General features: G+C 56.0%; 1 protein-coding gene across 1 annotated transcript; it reads left to right on the top strand.

Moving 5' to 3' along the window:
* Positions 1-718: 718 nt before the first annotated feature.
* On the top strand, positions 719-23,111 carry LOC142496851 (peptide methionine sulfoxide reductase MsrA-like). Its single transcript, XM_075603880.1, has 6 exons — positions 719-848; positions 1,823-1,891; positions 2,387-2,506; positions 19,436-19,540; positions 20,805-20,911; positions 21,900-23,111. The coding sequence occupies exons 1-6, from the start codon at positions 776-778 to the stop codon at positions 22,056-22,058; spliced, it is 633 nt and encodes a 210-aa protein (XP_075459995.1). The 5' UTR covers positions 719-775; the 3' UTR covers positions 22,059-23,111.
* Positions 23,112-23,726: the final 615 nt, after the last annotated feature.

Genomic DNA, 23,726 nt, shown 5'->3' with positions numbered 1-23,726 from the left:
TTGTTATTCCAGCATAAAATGTTCCACGTTGTTGAGTGACAATTTATAAATTGTACTTCACAACATAATATATATTTGTATACACAGCTGTGTATGTGATTGGGCAAGCCTTCATCCAGCCGAAGAAGATGGATGGATATATAATATATATATATATCCATCACCAACATATTCTGCAGCGTGTGCATGTGTATATATACAAGATTCATGGGGTCAGATATATTGGTAAATAGCTGCGATTGCCTTTATATAACCTTTTTATATTTGCACGGTTGTCTTCACACGTTCACGGGTGCGACCCTCAGTCACTGACCGGACGTTCTATAGCAGGAGTGGCCACCAACAGGTCAGGTTTTGAAGATATCCCTGCTCCGTCAGAATTATTAAGCCACCTGTGCTGAAGCAGGGGTGGCCCTAATACCTGGCCTGTTAGTGGCTCTTGAGGACCGGAGTTGGCCACCCCTGATCTCTAACCTTTTAACAAGCGATGGATATCTCCCACGGTGTCACTCTCGGCCCTTGCACCTCGCCTGTCAGCAGTACCTGCAGTGGGGTTCATTATTGGGAGCTAAACGTGTCCCTGTGTCACCCTGCGGAGGGAGGGACGGACTTTGTCCCATAGCTTTGGCACGATTACTCTCCATGGCAGTGCCGGTGTTAACAGCCAGGGTTTTCTGGTTACTTATTAGAAGTGCGGCAGTGGGCTCTGACCCCTTTCTGTAATTACCCCCCTATAAATACACCTGGCTGTCCCCGTCATACGCTTCCCACAGCCATGCCGAGTAAGACTGTCCTCCCCACGGCACAGGAAGCTTTGCCAGGGCGCCCGGGCGCGCTGCAGGTGGCAGGTAAGGAACCGCGCGACACTGACACTGACCCGTGCAGAACATTGCATTTTAGGGGCTGTGTGGAGTCAATTTCAACAATGTATCCGGCCGCTCCTCCTCTTACCGTGCACCTCGCAACTGGGACAGCCTACCGGAGACTCTCACAGCCGCCGCCAGACTAAGTTCTTTCACAACTAAGGCCGTCTCACATTTTAATCTGGTCTGTAACTGTTACATACGCCCATAATATATATTCTAACTGTGCACGCAATGTCTTGTATATAATGTATAACCCTGCTCACTTATGTAACTATGTATGTTTAACCATGTATTATTTGTCTTAACTCTGTGCCCAGGACATACTGTACTTGAAAACGAGAGGTAACTCTCAATGTCTTACTTCCTGGTAAAATATTTTATAAATAAATAAACTTGAGGTGATGACGGATAACGGACTGTCAGATACCGAGGACCCCCTGTATACATAAATATACACACAACTAGTTATTACTGTGCTGTGTGTATACGGGTCAGTTGGAGTCCTAAAGAGTGATCGGCTTATCCGACGCCACATAATGCGTTCCGCTGGGCGCATTACCCGACATCGGATCGGCTTATCCGACGCCACATAATGCGTTCCGCTGGGCGCATTACCCGACATCGGATCGGCTTATCCGACGCCACATAATGCGTTCCGCTGGCGCATTACCCGACATCGGATCGGCTTATCCGACGCTCACCACCGCGGATTAACATTGGATCTGCAATCCAACAGTCCGTTATCCGACGAAGGTTTGCGGGACGTGTTCTGTCGGATAAGCGAGGACCGCCTGTATATACATACTGCACTAATAGCGCACACACAGAGTAAAGTTCATCTAGATCAGGAGAATTCAGTAACAAGGAATGCATCATCTCCCTGACCCTGCAAGATTCATCGCTCCCTCCCCTTCTCTCTTCCTGACTCCCTACATCCCCCTTTCTCTCTCGCTCAGCTAAACATGCAGTGAGCGGGAACTCTACACGGGAACCATTCCCAGCAGGCCTGGAGCTGGCTATGATTGGTGAGTCTCTCCTGCAAGGTGACAATGACAGACAGAGGGGGCCTATGAAACATGGAGTATGTCCCCCAGTGGGTGACACAGACAGAAGGGAGCTACGGGACAGTCTGTCCCTCCCTCTGCAGGGTGACACAGACAGAAGGGAGCTATGGGACAGTCTGTCCCTCCCTCTGCAGGGTGACACAGACAGAAGGGAGCTATGGGACAGTCTGTCCCTCCCTCTGCAGGGTGACACAGACAGAAGGGAGCTATGGGACAGTCTGTCCCTCCCTCTGCAGGGTGACAGACAGAAGGGAGCTATGGGACAGTCTGTCCCTCCCTCTGCAGGGTGACACAGACAGGAAACAATGGGACATGGAGTCTGTCCCTCCCTCTGCAGGGTGACACAGACAGAAGGGAGCTATGGGACAGTCTGTCCCTCCCTCTGCAGGGTGACACAGACAGGAAACAATGGGACATGGAGTCTGTCCCTGCCGGTGACACTGTGAAACATTGCAGGGATGGGCTGTTTCTGGGGCGTAGAGCGGTTGTTCTGGCAGCAGCCAGGGGTCTTCTCCACCCAGGTGGGATACGCAGGAGGATACACCCTAAACCCTACGTATGAGGAGGTTTGCACAGGTAACACTATGTTCTCTGCTATTCGTGTACTAACCACACACATATACCACTGTCCCCACACCTCCCTGCAGACTCCTGCTTTTCCAATACTAGCCCCATATACATAAACATATACCCACGCACCGCTGTCACTGCACCTCCATCCTGTCCTGCAGACCTCTGCTATTCCAGTACTCACCCCATATACCCACGCACCGCTGTCACTGCACCTCCATCCTGTCCTGCAGACCTCTGCTATTCCAGTACTCACCCCATATACCCACGCACCGCTGTCACTGCACCTCCATCCTGTCCTGCAGACCTCTGCTATTCCAGTACTCACCCCATATACCCACGCACCGCTGTCACTGCACCTCCATCCTGTCCTGCAGACCTCTGCTATTCCAGTACTCACCCCATATACCCACGCACCGCTGTCACTGCACCTCCATCCTGTCCTGCAGACCTCTCTGCTATTCCAGTACTCACCCCATATACCCACGCACCGCTGTCACTGCACCTCCATCCTGTCCTGCAGACCTCTCTGCTATTCCAGTACTCACCCCATATACCCACGCACCGCTGTCACTGCACCTCCATCCTGTCCTGCAGACCTCTCTGCTATTCCAGTACTCACCCCATATACCCACGCACCGCTGTCACTGCACCTCCATCCTGTCCTGCAGACCTCTCTGTTTTCCAGTACTCACCCCATATACCCACGCACCGCTGTCACTGCACCTCCATCCTGTCCTGCAGAGCTCTGCTATTCCAGTACTCACCCCATATACCCACGCACCGCTGTCACTGCACCTCCATCCTGTCCTGCAGAGCTCTGCTATTCCAGTACTCACCCCATATACCCACGCACCGCTGTCACTGCACCTCCATCCTGTCCTGCAGACCTCTCTGTTTTCCAGTACTCACCCCATATACCCACGCACCGCTGTCACTGCACCTCCATCCTGTCCTGCAGAGCTCTGCTATTCCAGTACTCACCCCATATACCCACGCACCGCTGTCACTGCACCTCCATCCTGTCCTGCAGAGCTCTGCTATTCCAGTACTCACCCCATATACCCACGCACCGCTGTCACTGCACCTCCATCCTGTCCTGCAGACTTCTCTGCTATTCCAGTACCCACCCCATATACCCACGCACCGCTGTCACTGCACCTCCATCCTGTCCTGCAGAGCTCTCTGCTATTCCAGTACTCACCCCATATACCCACGCACCGCTGTCACTGCACCTCCATCCTGTCCTGCAGACCTCTCTGCTATTCCAGTACTCACCCCATATACCCACGCACCGCTGTCACTGCACCTCCATCCTGTCCTGCAGACTTCTCTGCTATTCCAGTACCCACCCCATATACCCACGCACCGCTGTCACTGCACCTCCATCCTGTCCTGCAGACCTCTCTGCTATTCCAGTACCCACCCCATATACCCACGCACCGCTGTCACTGCACCTCCATCCTGTCCTGCAGACCTCTGCTATTCCAGTACTCACCCCATATACCCACGCACCGCTGTCACTGCACCTCCATCCTGTCCTGCAGAGCTCTGCTATTCCAGTACCCACCCCATATACCCACGCACCGCTGTCACTGCACCTCCATCCTGTCCTGCAGACCTCTCTGCTATTCCAGTACTCACCCCATATACCCACGCACCGCTGTCACTGCACCTCCATCCTGTCCTGCAGAACTCTGCTATTCCAGTACTCACCCCATATACCCACGCACCGCTGTCACTGCACCTCCATCCTGTCCTGCAGACCTCTCTGCTATTCCAGTACTCACCCCATATACCCACGCACCGCTGTCACTGCACCTCCATCCTGTCCTGCAGACCTCTCTGCTATTCCAGTACTCACCCCATATACCCACGCACCGCTGTCACTGCACCTCCATCCTGTCCTGCAGACCTCTGCTATTCCAGTACTCACCCCATATACCCACGCACCGCTGTCACTGCACCTCCATCCTGTCCTGCAGATCTCTGCTATTCCAGTACTCACCCCATATACCCACGCACCGCTGTCACTGCACCTCCATCCTGTCCTGCAGACCTCTCTGCTATTCCAGTACTCACCCCATATACCCACGCACCGCTGTCACTGCACCTCCATCCTGTCCTGCAGACCTCTTCTATTCCAGTACTCACCCCATATACCCATGCACCGCTGTCACTGCACCTCCATCCTGTCCTGCAGACCTCTCTGCTATTCCAGTACTCACCCCATATACCCACGCACCGCTGTCACTGCACCTCCATCCTGTCCTGCAGACCCCTGCTATTCCAGTGCTCACCCCATATACCCACGCACCGCTGTCACTGCACCTCCATCCTGTCCTGCAGACCTCTCTACTATTCCAGTACTCACCCCATATACCCACGCACCGCTGTCACTACACCTCCATCCTGTCCTGCAGACCTCTGCTATTCCAGTACTCACACCATATACCCACGCACCGCTGTCACTGCACCTCCATCCTGTCCTGCAGACCTCTCTGCTATTCCAGTACCCACCCCATATACCCACGCACCGCTGTCACTGCACCTCCATCCTGTCCTGCAGACCTCTGCTATTCCAGTACCCACCCCATATACCCACGCACCGCTGTCACTGCCCCTCCATCCTGTCCTGCAGACCTCTCTGCTATTCCAGTACTCACCCCATATACCCACGCACCGCTGTCACTGCCCCTCCATCCTGTCCTGCAGACCTCTCTGCTATTCCAGTACTCACCCCATATACCCACGCACCGCTGTCACTGCACCTCCATCCTGTCCTGCAGACCTCTGCTATTCCAGTACTCACCCCATATACCCACGCACCGCTGTCACTGCACCTCCATCCTGTCCTGCAGACCTCTCTGCTATTCCAGTACTCACCCCATATACCCACGCACCGCTGTCACTGCACCTCCATCCTGTCCTGCAGACCTCTCTGCTATTCCAGTACTCACCCCATATACCCACGCACCGCTGTCACTGCACCTCCATCCTGTCCTGCAGACCTCTCTGCTATTCCAGTACTCACACCATATACCCACGCACCGCTGTCACTGCACCTCCATCCTGTCCTGCAGACCTCTCTGCTATTCCAGTACTCACCCCATATACCCACGCACCGCTGTCATTGCACCTCCATCCTGTCCTGCAGACCTCTCTGCTATTCCAGTACTCACCCCATATACCCACGCACCGCTGTCACTGCACCTCCATCCCGTCCTGCAGACCTCTGCTATTCCAGTACTCACCCCATATACCCACGCACCGCTGTCACTGCACCTCCATCCTGTCCTGCAGACCTCTCTGCTATTCCAGTACCCACCCCACATACCCACGCACCGCTGTCACTGCACCTCCATCCTGTCCTGCAGACCTCTCTGCTATTCCAGTACTCACCCCATATACCCACGCACCGCTGTCATTGCACCTCCATCCTGTCCTGCAGACCTCTCTGCTATTCCAGTACTCACCCCATATACCCACGCACCGCTGTCACTGCACCTCCATCCTGTCCTGCAGACCTCTGCTATTCCAGTACTCACCCCATATACCCACGCACCGCTGTCACTGCACCTCCATCCCGTCCTGCAGACCTCTGCTATTCCAGTACTCACCCCATATACCCACGCACCGCTGTCACTGCACCTCCATCCTGTCCTGCAGACCTCTCTGCTATTCCAGTACTCACCCCACATACCCACGCACCGCTGTCACTGCACCTCCATCCTGTCCTGCAGACCTCTTCTATTCCAGTACTCACCCCATATACCCATGCACCGCTGTCACTGCACCTCCATCCTGTCCTGCAGACCTCTCTGCTATTCCAGTACTCACCCCATATACCCACGCACCGCTGTCACTGCACCTCCATCCTGTCCTGCAGACCCCTGCTATTCCAGTGCTCACCCCATATACCCACGCACCGCTGTCACTGCACCTCCATCCTGTCCTGCAGACCTCTCTACTATTCCAGTACTCACCCCATATACCCACGCACCGCTGTCACTACACCTCCATCCTGTCCTGCAGACCTCTGCTATTCCAGTACTCACACCATATACCCACGCACCGCTGTCACTGCACCTCCATCCTGTCCTGCAGACCTCTCTGCTATTCCAGTACCCACCCCATATACCCACGCACCGCTGTCACTGCACCTCCATCCTGTCCTGCAGACCTCTGCTATTCCAGTACCCACCCCATATACCCACGCACCGCTGTCACTGCCCCTCCATCCTGTCCTGCAGACCTCTCTGCTATTCCAGTACTCACCCCATATACCCACGCACCGCTGTCACTGCCCCTCCATCCTGTCCTGCAGACCTCTCTGCTATTCCAGTACTCACCCCATATACCCACGCACCGCTGTCACTGCACCTCCATCCTGTCCTGCAGACCTCTGCTATTCCAGTACTCACCCCATATACCCACGCACCGCTGTCACTGCACCTCCATCCTGTCCTGCAGACCTCTCTGCTATTCCAGTACTCACCCCATATACCCACGCACCGCTGTCACTGCACCTCCATCCTGTCCTGCAGACCTCTCTGCTATTCCAGTACTCACCCCATATACCCACGCACCGCTGTCACTGCACCTCCATCCTGTCCTGCAGACCTCTCTGCTATTCCTGTACTCACACCATATACCCACGCACCGCTGTCACTGCACCTCCATCCTGTCCTGCAGACCTCTCTGCTATTCCAGTACTCACCCCATATACCCACGCACCGCTGTCATTGCACCTCCATCCTGTCCTGCAGACCTCTCTGCTATTCCAGTACTCACCCCATATACCCACGCACCGCTGTCACTGCACCTCCATCCTGTCCTGCAGACCTCTGCTATTCCAGTACCCACCCCATATACCCACGCACCGCTGTCACTGCACCTCCATCCCGTCCTGCAGACCTCTGCTATTCCAGTACTCACCCCATATACCCACGCACCGCTGTCACTGCACCTCCATCCTGTCCTGCAGACCTCTCTGCTATTCCAGTACCCACCCCACATACCCACGCACCGCTGTCACTGCACCTCCATCCTGTCCTGCAGACCTCTCTGCTATTCCAGTACTCACCCCATATACCCACGCACCGCTGTCATTGCACCTCCATCCTGTCCTGCAGACCTCTCTGCTATTCCAGTACTCACCCCATATACCCACGCACCGCTGTCACTGCACCTCCATCCTGTCCTGCAGACCTCTGCTATTCCAGTACCCACCCCATATACCCACGCACCGCTGTCACTGCACCTCCATCCCGTCCTGCAGACCTCTGCTATTCCAGTACTCACCCCATATACCCACGCACCGCTGTCACTGCACCTCCATCCTGTCCTGCAGACCTCTCTGCTATTCCAGTACCCACCCCACATACCCACGCACCGCTGTCACTGCACCTCCATCCTGTCCTGCAGACCTCTCTGCTATTCCAGTACTCACCCCATATACCCACGCACCGCTGTCACTGCACCTCCATCCTGTCCTGCAGACCTCTCTGCTATTCCAGTACCCACCCCATATACCCACGCACCGCTGTCACTGCACCTCCATCCTGTCCTGCAGACCTCTCTGCTATTCCAGTACTCACCCCATATACCCACGCACCGCTGTCACTGCACCTCCATCCTGTCCTGCAGAACTCTACTATTCCAGTACTCACCCCATATACCCACGCACCGCTGTCACTGAACCTCCATCCTGTCCTGCAGACCTCTCTGCTATTCCAGTACTCACCCCATATACCCACGCACCGCTGTCACTGCACCTCCATCCTGTCCTGCAGACCTCTCTGCTATTCCAGTACTCACCCCATATACCCACGCACCGCTCTCACTGCACCTCCATCCTGTCCTGCAGACCTCTCTGCTATTCCAGTACCCACCCCATATACCCACGCACCGCTCTCACTGCACCTCCATCCTGTCCTGCAGACCTCTCTGCTATTCCAGTACTCACCCCATATACCCACGCACCGCTCTCACTGCACCTCCATCCTGTCCTGCAGACCTCTCTCCTATTCCAGTACTCACCCCATATACCCACGCACCGCTCTCACTGCACCTCCATCCTGTCCTGCAGACCTCTCTGCTATTCCAGTACTCACCCCATATACCCACGCACCGCTGTCACTACACCTCCATCCTGTCCTGCAGACCTCTCTGCTATTCCAGTACTCACCCCCATATACCCACGCACCGCTGTCACTGCACCTCCATCCTGTCCTGCAGAGCTCTCTGCTATTCCAGTACTCACCCCATATACCCATGCACCGCTGTCACTGCACCTCCATCCTGTCCTGCAGACGTCTCTGCTATTCCAGTACTCACCCCATATACCCACGCACCGCTGTCACTGCACCTCCATTCCTCTGCTATTCCAGTACTCACCCCATATACCCACGCACCGCTGTCACTGCACCTCCATCCTGTCCTGCAGACCTCTCTGCTATTCCAGTACTCACCCCATATACCCACGCACTGCTGTCACTGCACCTCCATCCTGTCCTGCAGACCTCTCTGCTTTTCCAGTACCCACCCCATATACCCACGCACCGCTGTCACTGCACCTCCATCCTGTCCTGCAGAGCTCTGCTATTCCAGTACTCACCCCATATACCCACGCACCGCTGTCACTGCACCTCCATCCTGTCCTGCAGACCTCTCTGCTATTCCAGTACTCACCCCATATACCCACGCACCGCTGTCAATGCACCTCCATCCTGTCCTGCAGAGCTCTGCTATTCCAGTACTCACCCCATATACCCACGCACCGCTGTCACTGCACCTCCATCCTGTCCTGCAGACCTCTCTGCTATTCCAGTACTCACCCCATATACCCACGCACCGCTGTCACTGCACCTCCATCCTGTCCTGCAGAGCTCTGCTTTTCCAGTACTCACCCCATATACCCACGCACCGCTGTCACTGCACCTCCATCCTGTCCTGCAGAGCTCTGCTATTCCAGTACTCACCCCATATACCCACGCACCGCTGTCACTGCACCTCCATCCTGTCCTGCAGAGCTCTCTGCTATTCCAGTACTCACCCCATATACCCACGCACCGCTGTCACTGCACCTCCATCCTGTCCTGCAGAGCTCTGCTATTCCAGTACTCACCCCATATACCCACGCACCGCTGTCACTGCACCTCCATCCTGTCCTGCAGACCTCTCTACTATTCCAGTACTCACCCCATATACCCACGCACCGCTGTCACTGCACCTCCATCCTGTCCTGCAGACCTCTTCTATTCCAGTACTCACCCCATATACCCACGCACCGCTGTCACTGCACCTCCATCCTGTCCTGCAGACCTCTCTTCTATTCCAGTACTCACCCCATATACCCACGCACCGCTGTCACTGCACCTCCATCCTGTCCTGCAGACTTCTCTGCTATTCCAGTACCCACCCCATATACCCACGCACCGCTGTCACTGCACCTCCATCCTGTCCTGCAGACCTCTCTGCTATTCCAGTACCCACCCCATATACCCACGCACCGCTGTCACTGCACCTCCATCCTGTCCTGCAGACCTCTGCTATTCCAGTACTCACCCCATATACCCACGCACCGCTGTCACTGCACCTCCATCCTGTCCTGCAGACCTCTCTGCTATTCCAGTACTCACCCCATATACCCACGCACCGCTGTCACTGCACCTCCATCCTGTCCTGCAGACCTCTCTGCTATTCCAGTACTCACCCCATATACCCATGCACCGCTGTCACTGCACCTCCATCCTGTCCTGCAGACCTCTGCTATTCCAGTACTCACCCCATATACCCACGCACCGCTGTCACTGCACCTCCATCCTGTCCTGCAGATCTCTGCTATTCCAGTACTCACCCCATATACCCACGCACCGCTGTCACTGCACCTCCATCCTGTCCTGCAGACCTCTCTGCTATTCCAGTACTCACCCCATATACCCACGCACCGCTGTCAATGCACCTCCATCCTGTCCTGCAGAGCTCTGCTATTCCAGTACTCACCCCATATACCCACGCACCGCTGTCACTGCACCTCCATCCTGTCCTGCAGACCTCTCTGCTATTCCAGTACTCACCCCATATACCCACGCACCGCTGTCACTGCACCTCCATCCTGTCCTGCAGAGCTCTGCTTTTCCAGTACTCACCCCATATACCCACGCACCGCTGTCACTGCACCTCCATCCTGTCCTGCAGAGCTCTGCTATTCCAGTACTCACCCCATATACCCACGCACCGCTGTCACTGCACCTCCATCCTGTCCTGCAGACCTCTCTGCTATTCCAGTACTCACCCCATATACCCACGCACCGCTGTCACTGCACCTCCATCCTGTCCTGCAGACCTCTCTGCTATTCCAGTACTCACCCCATATACCCACGCACCGCTGTCACTGCACCTCCATCCTGTCCTGCAGAGCTCTGCTATTCCAGTACTCACCCCATATACCCACGCACCGCTGTCACTGCACCTCCATCCTGTCCTGCAGATCTCTGCTATTCCAGTACTCACCCCATATACCCACGCACCGCTGTCACTGCACCTCCATCCTGTCCTGCAGACCTCTCTGCTATTCCAGTACTCACCCCATATACCCACGCACCGCTGTCACTGCACCTCCATCCTGTCCTGCAGACCTCTTCTATTCCAGTACTCACCCCATATACCCACGCACCGCTGTCACTGCACCTCCATCCTGTCCTGCAGACCCCTGCTATTCCAGTGCTCACCCCATATACCCACGCACCGCTGTCACTGCACCTCCATCCTGTCCTGCAGACCTCTGCTATTCCAGTACTCACCCCATATACCCACGCACCGCTGTCACTGCACCTCCATCCTGTCCTGCAGACCTCTCTACTATTCCAGTACTCACCCCATATACCCACGCACCGCTGTCACTACACCTCCATCCTGTCCTGCAGACCTCTGCTATTCCAGTACTCACACCATATACCCACGCACCGCTGTCACTGCACCTCCATCCTGTCCTGCAGACCTCTCTGCTATTCCAGTACTCACCCCATATACCCACGCACCGCTGTCACTGCACCTCCATCCTGTCCTGCAGACCTCTCTGCTATTCCAGTACCCACCCCATATACCCACGCACAGCTGTCACTGCACCTCCATCCTGTCCTGCAGAACTCTGCTATTCCAGTACTCACCCCATATACCCACGCACCGCTGTCACTGCACCTCCATCCTGTCCTGCAGACCTCTCTGCTATTCCAGTACTCACCCCATATACCCACGCACCGCTGTCACTGCACCTCCATTCTGTCCTGCAGACCTCTCTGCTATTCCAGTACTCACCCCATATACCCACGCACCGCTGTCACTGCACCTCCATCCTGTCCTGCAGACCTCTCTGCTATTCCAGTACTCACCCCATATACCCACGCACCGCTGTCATTGCACCTCCATCCTGTCCTGCAGACCTCTCTGCTATTCCAGTACTCACCCCATATACCCACGCACCGCTGTCACTGCACCTCCATCCTGTCCTGCAGACCTCTGCTATTCCAGTACCCACCCCATATACCCACGCACCGCTGTCACTGCACCTCCATCCCGTCCTGCAGACCTCTGCTATTCCAGTACTCACCCCATATACCCACGCACCGCTGTCACTGAACCTCCATCCTGTCCTGCAGACCTCTCTGCTATTCCAGTACTCACCCCCATATACCCACGCACCGCTGTCACTGCACCTCCATCCTGTCCTACAGACCTCTCTGCTATTCCAGTACTCACCCCATATACCCACGCACCGCTCTCATTGCACCTCCATCCTGTCCTGCAGACCTCTCTGCTATTCCAGTACTCACCCCATATACCCACGCACCGCTGTCACTGCACCTCCATCCTGTCCTGCAGACCTCTGCTATTCCAGTACCCACCCCATATACCCACGCACCGCTGTCACTGCACCTCCATCCCGTCCTGCAGACCTCTGCTATTCCAGTACTCACCCCATATACCCACGCACCGCTGTCACTGCACCTCCATCCTGTCCTGCAGACCTCTCTGCTATTCCAGTACCCACCCCACATACCCACGCACCGCTGTCACTGCACCTCCATCCTGTCCTGCAGACCTCTCTGCTATTCCAGTACCCACCCCATATACCCACGCACCGCTGTCACTACACCTCCATCCTGTCCTGCAGACCTCTCTGCTATTCCAGTACTCACCCCATGTACCCACGCACCGCTGTCACTGCACCTCCATCCTGTCCTGCAGACCTCTCTGCTATTCCAGTACTCACCCCATATACCCACGCACCGCTGTCACTGCACCTCCATCCTGTCCTGCAGAACTCTGCTATTCCAGTACTCACCCCATATACCCACGCACCGCTGTCACTGACGCTCCATCCTGTCCTGCAGACCTCTCTGCTATTCCAGTACTCACCCCCATATACCCACGCACCGCTGTCACTGCACCTCCATCCTGTCCTACAGATCTCTCTGCTATTCCAGTACTCACCCCATATACCCATGCACCGCTCTCACTGCACCTCCATCCTGTCCTGCAGACCTCTCTGCTATTCCAGTACCCACCCCATATACCCACGCACCGCTCTCACTGCACCTCCATCCTGTCCTGCAGACCTCTCTGCTATTCCAGTACTCACCCCATATACCCACGCACCGCTCTCACTTCACCTCCATCCTGTCCTGCAGACCTCACTGCTATTCCAGTACTCACCCCATATACCCACGCACCGCTGTCACTACACCTCCATCCTGTCCTGCAGACCTCTCTACTATTCCAGTACTCACCCCCATATACCCACGCACCGCTGTCACTGCACCTCCATCCTGTCCTGCAGACCTCTCTGCTATTCCAGTACTCACCCCATATACCCACGCACCGCTGTCACTGCACCTCCATCCTGTCCTGCAGACCTCTCTGCTATACCAGTACCCACCCCACATACCCACGCACCGCTGTCACTGCACCTCCATCCTGTCCTGCAGACCTCTCTGCTATTCCAGTACCCACCCCATATACCCACGCACCGCTGTCACTACACCTCCATCCTGTCCTGCAGACCTCTCTGCTATTCCAGTACTCACCCCATGTACCCACGCACCGCTGTCACTGCACCTCCATCCTGTCCTGCAGACCTCTCTGCTATTCCAGTACTCACCCCATATACCCACGCACCGCTGTCACTGCACCTCCATCCTGTCCTGCAGAACTCTGCTATTCCAGTACTCACCCCATATACCCATGCACCGCTGTCACTGAACCTCCATCCTGTCCTGCAGACCTCTCTGCTATTCCAGTACTCACCCCCATATACCCACGCACCGCTGTCACTGCACCTCCATCCTGTCCTACAGATCTCTCTGCTATTCCAGTACTCACCCCATATACCCATGCACCGCTCTCACTGCACCTCCATCCTGTCCTGCAGACCTCTCTACTATTCCAGTACCCACCCCATATACCCACGCACCGCTCTCACTGCACCTCCATCCTGTCCTGCAGACCTCTCTGCTATTCCAGTACTCACCCCATATACCCACGCACCGCTGTCACTGCACCTCCACCCTGTCCTGCAGACTTCTCTGCTATTCCAGTACCCACCCCATATACCCACGCACCGCTCTCACTGCACCTCCATCCTGTCCTGCAGACCTCTCTCCTATTCCAGTACTCACCCCATATACCCACGCACCGCTCTCACTGCACCTCCATCCTGTCCTGCAGACCTCACTGCTATTCCAGTACTCACCCCATATACCCACGCACCGCTGTCACTGCACCTCCATCCTGTCCTGCAGACCTCTCTACTATTCCAGTACCCACCCCATATACCCACGCACCGCTCTCACTGCACCTCCATCCTGTCCTGCAGACCTCTCTCCTATTCCAGTACTCACCCCATATACCCACGCACCGCTCTCACTGCACCTCCATCCTGTCCTGCAGACCTCACTGCTATTCCAGTACTCACCCCATATACCCACGCACCGCTGTCACTGCACCTCCATCCTGTCCTGCAGACCTCTGCTATTCCAGTACTCACCCCATATACCCACGCACCGCTGTCACTGCACCTCCATCCTGTCCTGCAGACCTCTACTATTCCAGTACCCACCCCATATACCCACGCACCGCTCTCACTGCACCTCCATCCTGTCCTGCAGACCTCTCTGCTATTCCAGTACTCACCCCATATACCCACGCACCGCTGTCACTGCACCTCCATCCTGTCCTGCAGACCTCTCTGCTATTCCAGTACTCACCCCATATACCCACGCACGGCTGTCACTCGACCTCCATCCTGTCCTGCAGACCACTCTGCTATTCCAGTACTCACCCCCATATACCCACGCACCGCTGTCACTGCACCTCCATCCTGTCCTGCAGACCTCTCTGCTATTCCATTACTCACCCCATATACCCACGCACCGCTGTCACTCCACCTCCATCCTGTCCTGCAGACCTCTCTGCTATTCCAGTACTCACCCCATATACCCACGCACCGCTGTCACTGCACCTCCATCCTGTCCTGCAGACCTCTCTGCTATTCCAGTACTCACCCCATATACCCACGCACCGCTGTCACTGCACCTCCATCCTGTCCTGCAGACCTCTCTGCTATTCCAGTACTCACCCCATATACCCACGCACCGCTGTCACTGCACCTCCATCCTGTCCTGCAGACCTCTGCTATTCCAGTACTCACCCCATATACCCACGCACAGCTGTCACTGAACCTCTATCCTGTCCTGCAGACCTCTGCTATTCCAGTACTCACCCCATGTACCCACGCACCGCTGTCACTACACCTCCATCCTGTCCTGCAGACCTCTCTGCTATTCCAGTACTCACCCCATGTACCCACGCACCGCTGTCACTGCACCTCCATCCTGTCCTGCAGACCTCTCTGCTATTCCAGTACTCACCCCATATACCCACGCACCGCTGTCACTGCACCTCCATCCTGTCCTGCAGAACTCTGCTATTCCAATACTCACCCCATATACCCACGCACCGCTGTCACTGCACCTCCATCCTGTCCTGCAGACCTCTGCTATTCCAGTACTCACCCCATATACCCACGCACCGCTGTCACTGCACCTCCATCCTGTCCTGCACACACACACAGCACCTCCATCCTGCCCCCCACACACACACAGCACCTCCATCCTGCCCCCCACACACACACAGCACCTCCATCCTGTCCCCCACACACACACAGCACCTCCATCCTGCCCCCCACACACACACACAGCACCTCCATCCTGCCCCACACACACACACACAGCACCTCCATCCTGCCCCACACATACACACAGCACCTCCATCCTGCCCCACACATACACACAGCACCTCCATCCTGCCCCCCACACACACACAGCACCTCCATCCTGCCCCACACACACACACAGCACATCCATCCTGCCCCACACATACACACACAGCACCTCCATCCTGCCTCACACACACAGCACCTCCATCCTGCCCCACACACACACACAGCACCTCCATCCTGCCCCACACACACACACAGCACCTCCATCCTGCCCCACACATACACACAGCACCTCCATCCTGCCCCACACATACACACAGCACCTCCATCCTGCCCCACACACACACACAGCACCTCCATCCTGTCCCCCCCACACACACAGCACCTCCATCCTGCCCCACACATACACACAGCACCTCCATCCTGCGCCACACATACACACAGCACCTCCATCCTGCCCCACACACACAGCACCTCCATCCTGCCCCACACATACACACACAGCACCTCCATCCTGCCCCACACATACACACAGCACCTCCATCCTGCCCCACATATACACACAGCACCTCCATCCCGCCCCACACATACACACAGCACCTCCATCCTGCCCCACACATACACACAGCACCTCCATCCTGTCCCACACATACACACAGCACCTCCATCCTGTCCCACACATACACACAGCACCTCCATCCTGCCCCACACATACACACAGCACCTCCATCCTGCCCCCCACACACACAGCACCTCCATCCTGCCCCACACATACACACAGCACCTCCATCCTGCCCCACACACACAGCGCCTCCATCCTGCCCCACACACACACACACAGCACCTCCATCCTGCCCCACACACACACAGCACCTCCATCCTGCCCCACACATACACACAGCACCTCCATCCTGCCCCACACATATACACAGCACCTCCATCCTGCCCCACACATACACACAGCACCTCCATCCTGCCCCACACACACACACAGCACCTCCATCCTGCCCCACACACACACACAGCGCCTCCATCCTGCCCCACACATACACACAGCGCCTCCATCCTGCCCCACACATACACACAGCGCCTCCATACTGCCCCACACACACACACAGCACCTCCATCCTGCCCCACACATACACACAGCACCTCCATCCTGCCCCACACACACACACAGCACCTCCATCCTGCCCCACACACACACAGCACCTCCATCCTGCCCCACACATACACACACAGCACCTCCATCCTGCCCCACACATACACACAGCACCTCCATCCTGCCCCAAACACACACACAGCACCTCCATCCTGCCCCACACATACACACAGCACCTCCATCCTGCCCCACACATACACACACAGCACCTCCATCCTGCCCCACACATACACACAGCACCTCCATCCTGCCCCACACATACACACAGCACCTCCATCCTGCCCCCCACACACACACAGCACCTCCATCCTGCCCCACACATACACACAGCACCTCCATCCTGCCCCACACATACACACAGCACCTCCATCCTGTCCCACACATACACACAGCACCTCCATCCTGTCCCACACACACACATAGCACCTCCATCCTGCCCCACACATACACACACAGCACCTCCATCCTGCCTCACACACACAGCACCTCCATCCTGCCCCACACACACACACAGCACCTCCATCCTGCCCCACACACACACAGCACCTCCATCCTGCCCCACACATACACACACAGCACCTCCATCCTGCCCCACACATACACACAGCACCTCCATCCTGCCCCACACACACACAGCACCTCCATCCTGCCCCACACATACACACAGCACCTCCATCCTGCCCCACACATACACACAGCACCTCCATCCTGCCCCACACATACACACAGCACCTCCATCCTGCCCCACACATACACACAGCACCTCCATCCTGCCCCACACATACACACAGCACCTCCATCCTGCCCCCCACACACACAGCACCTCCATCCTGCCCCCCACACACACAGCACCTCCATCCTGCCCCACACATACACACAGCACTTCCATCCTGCCCCACACACACACAGCGCCTCCATCCTGCCCCACACACACACACACAGCACCTCCATCCTGCCCCACACACACACACAGCACCTCCATCCTGCCCCACACATACACACAGCACCTCCATCCTGCCCCACACATACACACAGCACCTCCATCCTGCCCCACACATACACACAGCACCTCCATCCTGCCCCACACACACACACAGCACCTCCATCCTGCCCCACACACACACACAGCACCTCCATCCTGCCCCACACACACACACAGCACCTCCATCCTGCCCCACACATACACACAGCACCTCCATCCTGCCCCACACATACAGCACCTCCATCCTGCCCCACACACACACAGCACCTCCATCCTGCCCCCCACACACACACAGCACCTCCATCCTGCCCCACACACACACACAGCACCTCCATCCTGCCCCACACACACACACAGCACCTCCATCCTGCCCCACACACACACACAGCACCTCCATCCTGCCCCACACATACACACACAGCACCTCCATCCTGCCCCACACATACACACAGCACCTCCATCCTGCCCCACACATACACACAGCACCTCCATCCTGCCCCACATACACACACAGCACCTCCATCCTGCCCCACACATACACACAGCACCTCCATCCTGCCCCCCCAACACACACAGCACCTCCATCCTGCCCCCCACACACACACAGCACCTCCATCCTGCCCCCCACACACACACAGCACCTCCATCCTGCCCCACACGTACACACAGCACCTCCATCCTGCCCCCCACACACACACACACAGCACCTCCATCCTGCCCCACACACACACACACAGCACCTCCATCCTGCCCCACACATACACACAGCACCTCCATCCTGCCCCACACATACACACACAGCACCTCCATCCTGCCTCACACACACAGCACCTCCATCCTGCCCCACACATACACACAGCACCTCCATCCTGCCCCACACATACACACAGCACCTCCATCCTGCCCCACACACACACACACAGCACCTCCATCCTGCCCCCCACACACACACAGCACCTCCATCCTGCCCCACACATACACACAGCACCTCCATCCTGCCCCCCACACACACACAGCACCTCCATCCTGCCCCACACACACACACAGCACCTCCATCCTGCCCCACACATACACACACAGCACCTCCATCCTGCCTCACACACACAGCACCTCCATCCTGCCCCCCACACACACACACAGCACCTCCATCCTGCCCCACACACACACACAGCACCTCCATCCTGCCCCACACATACACACACAGCACCTCCATCCTGCCCCACACATACACACAGCACCTCCATCCTGCCCCACACATACACACAGCACCTCCATCCTGCCCCACACATACACACAGCACCTCCATCCTGCCCCACACACACACACAGCACCTCCATCCTGCCCCACACACACACACACACAGCACCTCCATCCTGCCCCACACATACACACAGCACCTCCATCCTGCCCCACACACACACACAGCACCTCCATCCTGCCCCACACACACACACACAGCACCTCCATCCTGCCCCACCGCGCTCTGCTGTCCTGTGCTTTTGCCCCCAGGTCTCACTGCTCACATTGAGGTCGTCCGCATCGTGTTTGACCCCAAAGTGACAAGTTTCACGACCCTGCTCAAGTTATTCTGGGAAAACCACGACCCCACAGAGGGTAAGAGACGCCTCCTCAGTGTCGCCAACACAGCGCGGACATTTTTATTATTACCATTCTACAGGGCCCAAAGCAGCCCCACTCTGCAGAGCGTCACTTCCCTGCCAGAGAGCCCTGCAGAGCATCTCAGTGTAACCCCTTCCCTGCCAGAGAGCCCTGCAGAGCATCTCAGTGTAACCCCTTCCCTGCCAGAGAGCCCTGCAGAGCGTCGCAGTGTCACCCTTTCCCTGCCAGAGAGCCCTGCAGAGCGTCGCAGTGTAACCCCTTCCTTGCCAGAGAGCCCTGCAGTGTAACCCCTTCCCTGCCAGAGAGCCCTGCAGTGCATCTCAGTGTAACCCCATCCCTGCCAGAGAGCCCCGCAGAGCGTCGCAATGTAACCCCTTCCCTGCCAGAGAGAGCCCTGCAGAGCATCGCAGTGTAACCCTTTCCCTGCCAGAGAGCCCTGCAGAGCATCGCTGTGTAACCCCTTTCCTGCCAGAGCCCCGCAGAGCGTCGCAGTGTAACCCCTTCCCTGCCAGAGAGCCCCGCAGAGCATCGCAGTGTAACCCCTTCCCTGCCAGAGTCCTGCAGTGTCGCAGTGTAACCCCTTCCCTGCCACAGAGAGCCCCGCAAAGCGTCAGTGTAACCCCTTCCCTGCCACAGAGAGCCCCACAGAGCGTCGCAGTGTAACCCCTTCCCTGCCAGAGAGCCCGCAGAGCGTCGCAGTGTAACCCCTTCCCTGCCAGAGAGCCCGCAGAGCGTCGCAGTGTAACCCCTTCCCTGCCAGAGAGCCCGCAGAGCGTCGCAGTGTAACCTCTTCCCTGCCAGAGAGCCCTGCAGACCATCGCAGTGTAACCCCTTCCCTGCCACAGAGAGCCCCGCAGAGCGTCACAGTGTAACCCCTTCCCTGCCACAGAGAGCCCCGCAGAGCGTCGCAGTGTAACCCCTTCCCTGCCACAGAGAGCCCCGCAGAGCGTCACAGTGTAACCCCTTCCCTGCCACAGAGAGCGTCGCAGTGTAACCCCTTCTCTGCCACAGAGAGCCCCGCAGAGCGTCACAGTGTAACCCCTTCCCTGCCACAGAGAGCCCCGCAGAGCGTCACAGTGTAACCCCTTCCCTGCCACAGAGAGCCCCGCAGAGCGTCGCAGTGTAACCCCTTCCCTGCCACAGAGAGCCCCGCAGAGCGTCACAGTGTAACCCGTTCCCTGCCACAGAGAGCCCCGCAGAGCGTCGCAGTGTAACCCCTTCCCTGCAGAGCATCGCTCACTCCTGTGTGTCCTTGCAGGGATGAGGCAGGGAGAGAATGTAGGTACCCAGTACCGCTCTGTCATATTCACCTACGGAGACCGGCAGCGCGAGGCGGCCCTGCTATCAAGAGACGCCTTCCAGAAGGTATAAACTGCTCTGTGTATAGAATGGAGACCCCCATCCTCTCTCAGGGGGGCTGAACTCCAGTAATCAAGCACCCTCCCCCCCCCCCCCCCAAACAGGTCAGGTTTTCAGGATATCCAAGCTTCAGCACACGTGGCTTAATCAGTTCGACTGAGCCTCTGAGCCTCTGCCTGTGCTGAAGCTGGGGTATCCTGAAAACCTGACCTGTTGGTGGCTCTTGTGGACTGGAGTTTCCCAGCACTGCTCTATCTCATTGAAACTGTAGGACTTGTATATGAGCTGTGTATCAGGACAGGCTCTTCTCTATACAGGGGGACTGCATTACCAGCTGATTCCTTGTTACATTTGTGTGTATTTTAAGTTTTGTTCTTGCCCCTTCCGTCATTGTACTGCGCTGCAGCCCATGTTGGTGCCACGTGAATAAAGGTTATTATTATAATGAATAATATGAGCTATATATACATATACCTAACGGAGTAATTATCTGCCGTGGTAACTTTAACGCAGGAGTGACCAACTCCAATCCTCAGGGGCCACCAACGGGTCAGGTTTTAAGGTTATCACTGCTTCCGCACAGGTGGCTCCATCCAGTGATCTGTGCTGAAGCAGAGAAATCTGACCTGTTCATGACCCGTGAGGACTGGAATTGACCACTCGTGTTACCGGGACACACATGTAATGTGGCAGTGTGACCAGCAGAGGGAGCCCGTTGGCCAGCAATGAGATTCAGTGACGCCACCATTCTATACCAGTATATGATATGGTTTGGAAGCAAAAGGTGGCACACTGTGCTCATTTGCATGTCATTTCCCAGAATCCCTTGCTGCAGTGGAAGCGCTGGACGATAATGGTGAAAGGCAGCATTGCAGACCTGTCCGAGACATGCAAATGAGCATACATTAATATTTTATATATATTTATATATATATAGGACCTCCCTCCGCAGCAGAGAGCATGCAATGATATATACGTCTGTAACTGTATACAGGAGCTGACCAGTCGTAACCTGGGGAACATCACCGCGGAGATCCGCGCCTCGCCGCTCTTTTACTACGCTGAAGATTACCATCAACAGTACCTGCACAAGAATCCCGGCGGCTTCTGCGGCCTCAAGGGCACCGGGGTCACCTGTCCCCTGGGGCATTAAGGAAGCGCCCCCTCTCTGCAAAGGGGTTACAATGTCTGGAGTGCCTTGTTGCCCCTGTAACAGTTTATCAAGGCTGGTAACCCAAACCCCGAGTGCCTTATTGCCCCTGTAGCATGTTATTGCAGTAACCCGGCTCCTGAGTGCCTTATTGCCCCTGTAGCATGTTATTGCGGTAACCCGGCTCCTGAGTGCCTTATTGCCCCTGTAGCATGTTATTGCGGTAACCCGGCTCCTGAGTGCCTTATTGCCCCTGTAGCATGTTATTGCGGTAACCTGGCTCCTGAGTGCCTTATTGCCCCTGTAGCATGTTATTGCGGTAACCCGCCTCCTGAGTGCCTTATTGCCCCTGTAACATGTTATTGCGGTAACCCGGCTCCTGAGTGCCTTATTGCCCCTGTAGCATGTTATTGCGGTAACCCGGCTCCTGAGTGCCTTATTGCCCCTGTAGCATGTTATTGCGGTAACCCGCCTCCTGAGTGCCTTATTGCCCCTGTAGCATGTTATTGCGGTAACGCGCCTCCTGAGTGCCTTATTGCCCCTGTAGCATGTTATTGCGGTAACCCGGCTCCTGAGTGCCTTATTGCCCCTGTAGCATGTTATTGCGGTAACCCGGCTCCTGAGTGCCGTATTGCCCCTGTAGCATGTTATTGCTGTAACCCGGCTCCTGAGTGCCTTATTGCCCCTGTAGCATGTTATTGCGGTAACCCGATTCCTGAGTGCCGTATTGCCCCTGTAGCATGTTATTGCGGTAACCCGGCTCCTGAGTGCCTTATTGCCCCTGTAACATGTTACTGCAGTAACCCAAACCCTCAGAGCCTTATTGCCCCTGTAACATGTTATCAGGGTGATGAATGCCTTATTGCCCCTGTAACATGTTATCAGGGTGATGAATGCCTTATTGCCCCTGTAACATGTTATCAGGGTGATGAATGCCTTATTGCCCCTGTAACATGTTATCAGGGTGATGAATGCCTTATTGCCCCTGTAACATGTTATCAGGGTGATGAATGCCTTATTGCCCTTGCATCTATGAAATAAACACCTTTTAATTGAGATAGCTATGCAGCCACAATCACCGAGTGTTAAAAAGCTGTATACAGGGGAAGTCCTTACCTACTGAGTGTAGTGTTGAAGGGACGGGGGCTTTTAATATGGCCGTTCATGCTAAAGATGCTATGTTGTCCACGAGAAGGAAAACGGATCCCGATTAATCTGAGTTTAGGTTGTACAGTCCCGATTAGGCAGTTCTGGGTTATACAGGGTGACCTCCTTACTGCAGATTACAGGGACAGGCTCAGACTGTCCTGGGTTATAAAAGTGACCTCCTGATGGCAGATTACAGGGACAGGCTCAGACTGTCCTGGATTATATACTGTGACCCCCTGACTGCAGATTATAGGGACAGGCTCAGACTGTCCAGTGTTATATAGGGTGACCTGATGGCAGATTATAGGGACAGAATCAGACAGTCCTGGGTTATACAGGGTGAACTCCTTACTGCAGATTACAGGGACAGGCTCAGACAGTCCTGGATTATATACGGTGACCCCCTGACTGCAGATTATAGGGACAGGCTCAGACTGTCCTGTGTTATATAGGGTGACCTCCTGATCCAGATTATAGGGACAGGCTCAGCCAGTCCTGGGCTATATACAGTGACCCCTTGAC

Source organism: Ascaphus truei, chromosome 6 (assembly GCF_040206685.1).
Source record: "Ascaphus truei isolate aAscTru1 chromosome 6, aAscTru1.hap1, whole genome shotgun sequence".
Taxonomy (NCBI): Eukaryota; Metazoa; Chordata; class Amphibia; order Anura; family Ascaphidae; genus Ascaphus; species Ascaphus truei.
The sequence above is the reverse complement of the archived record's forward strand: the minus strand, read 5'-3'. Positions and strand labels throughout refer to the sequence as shown.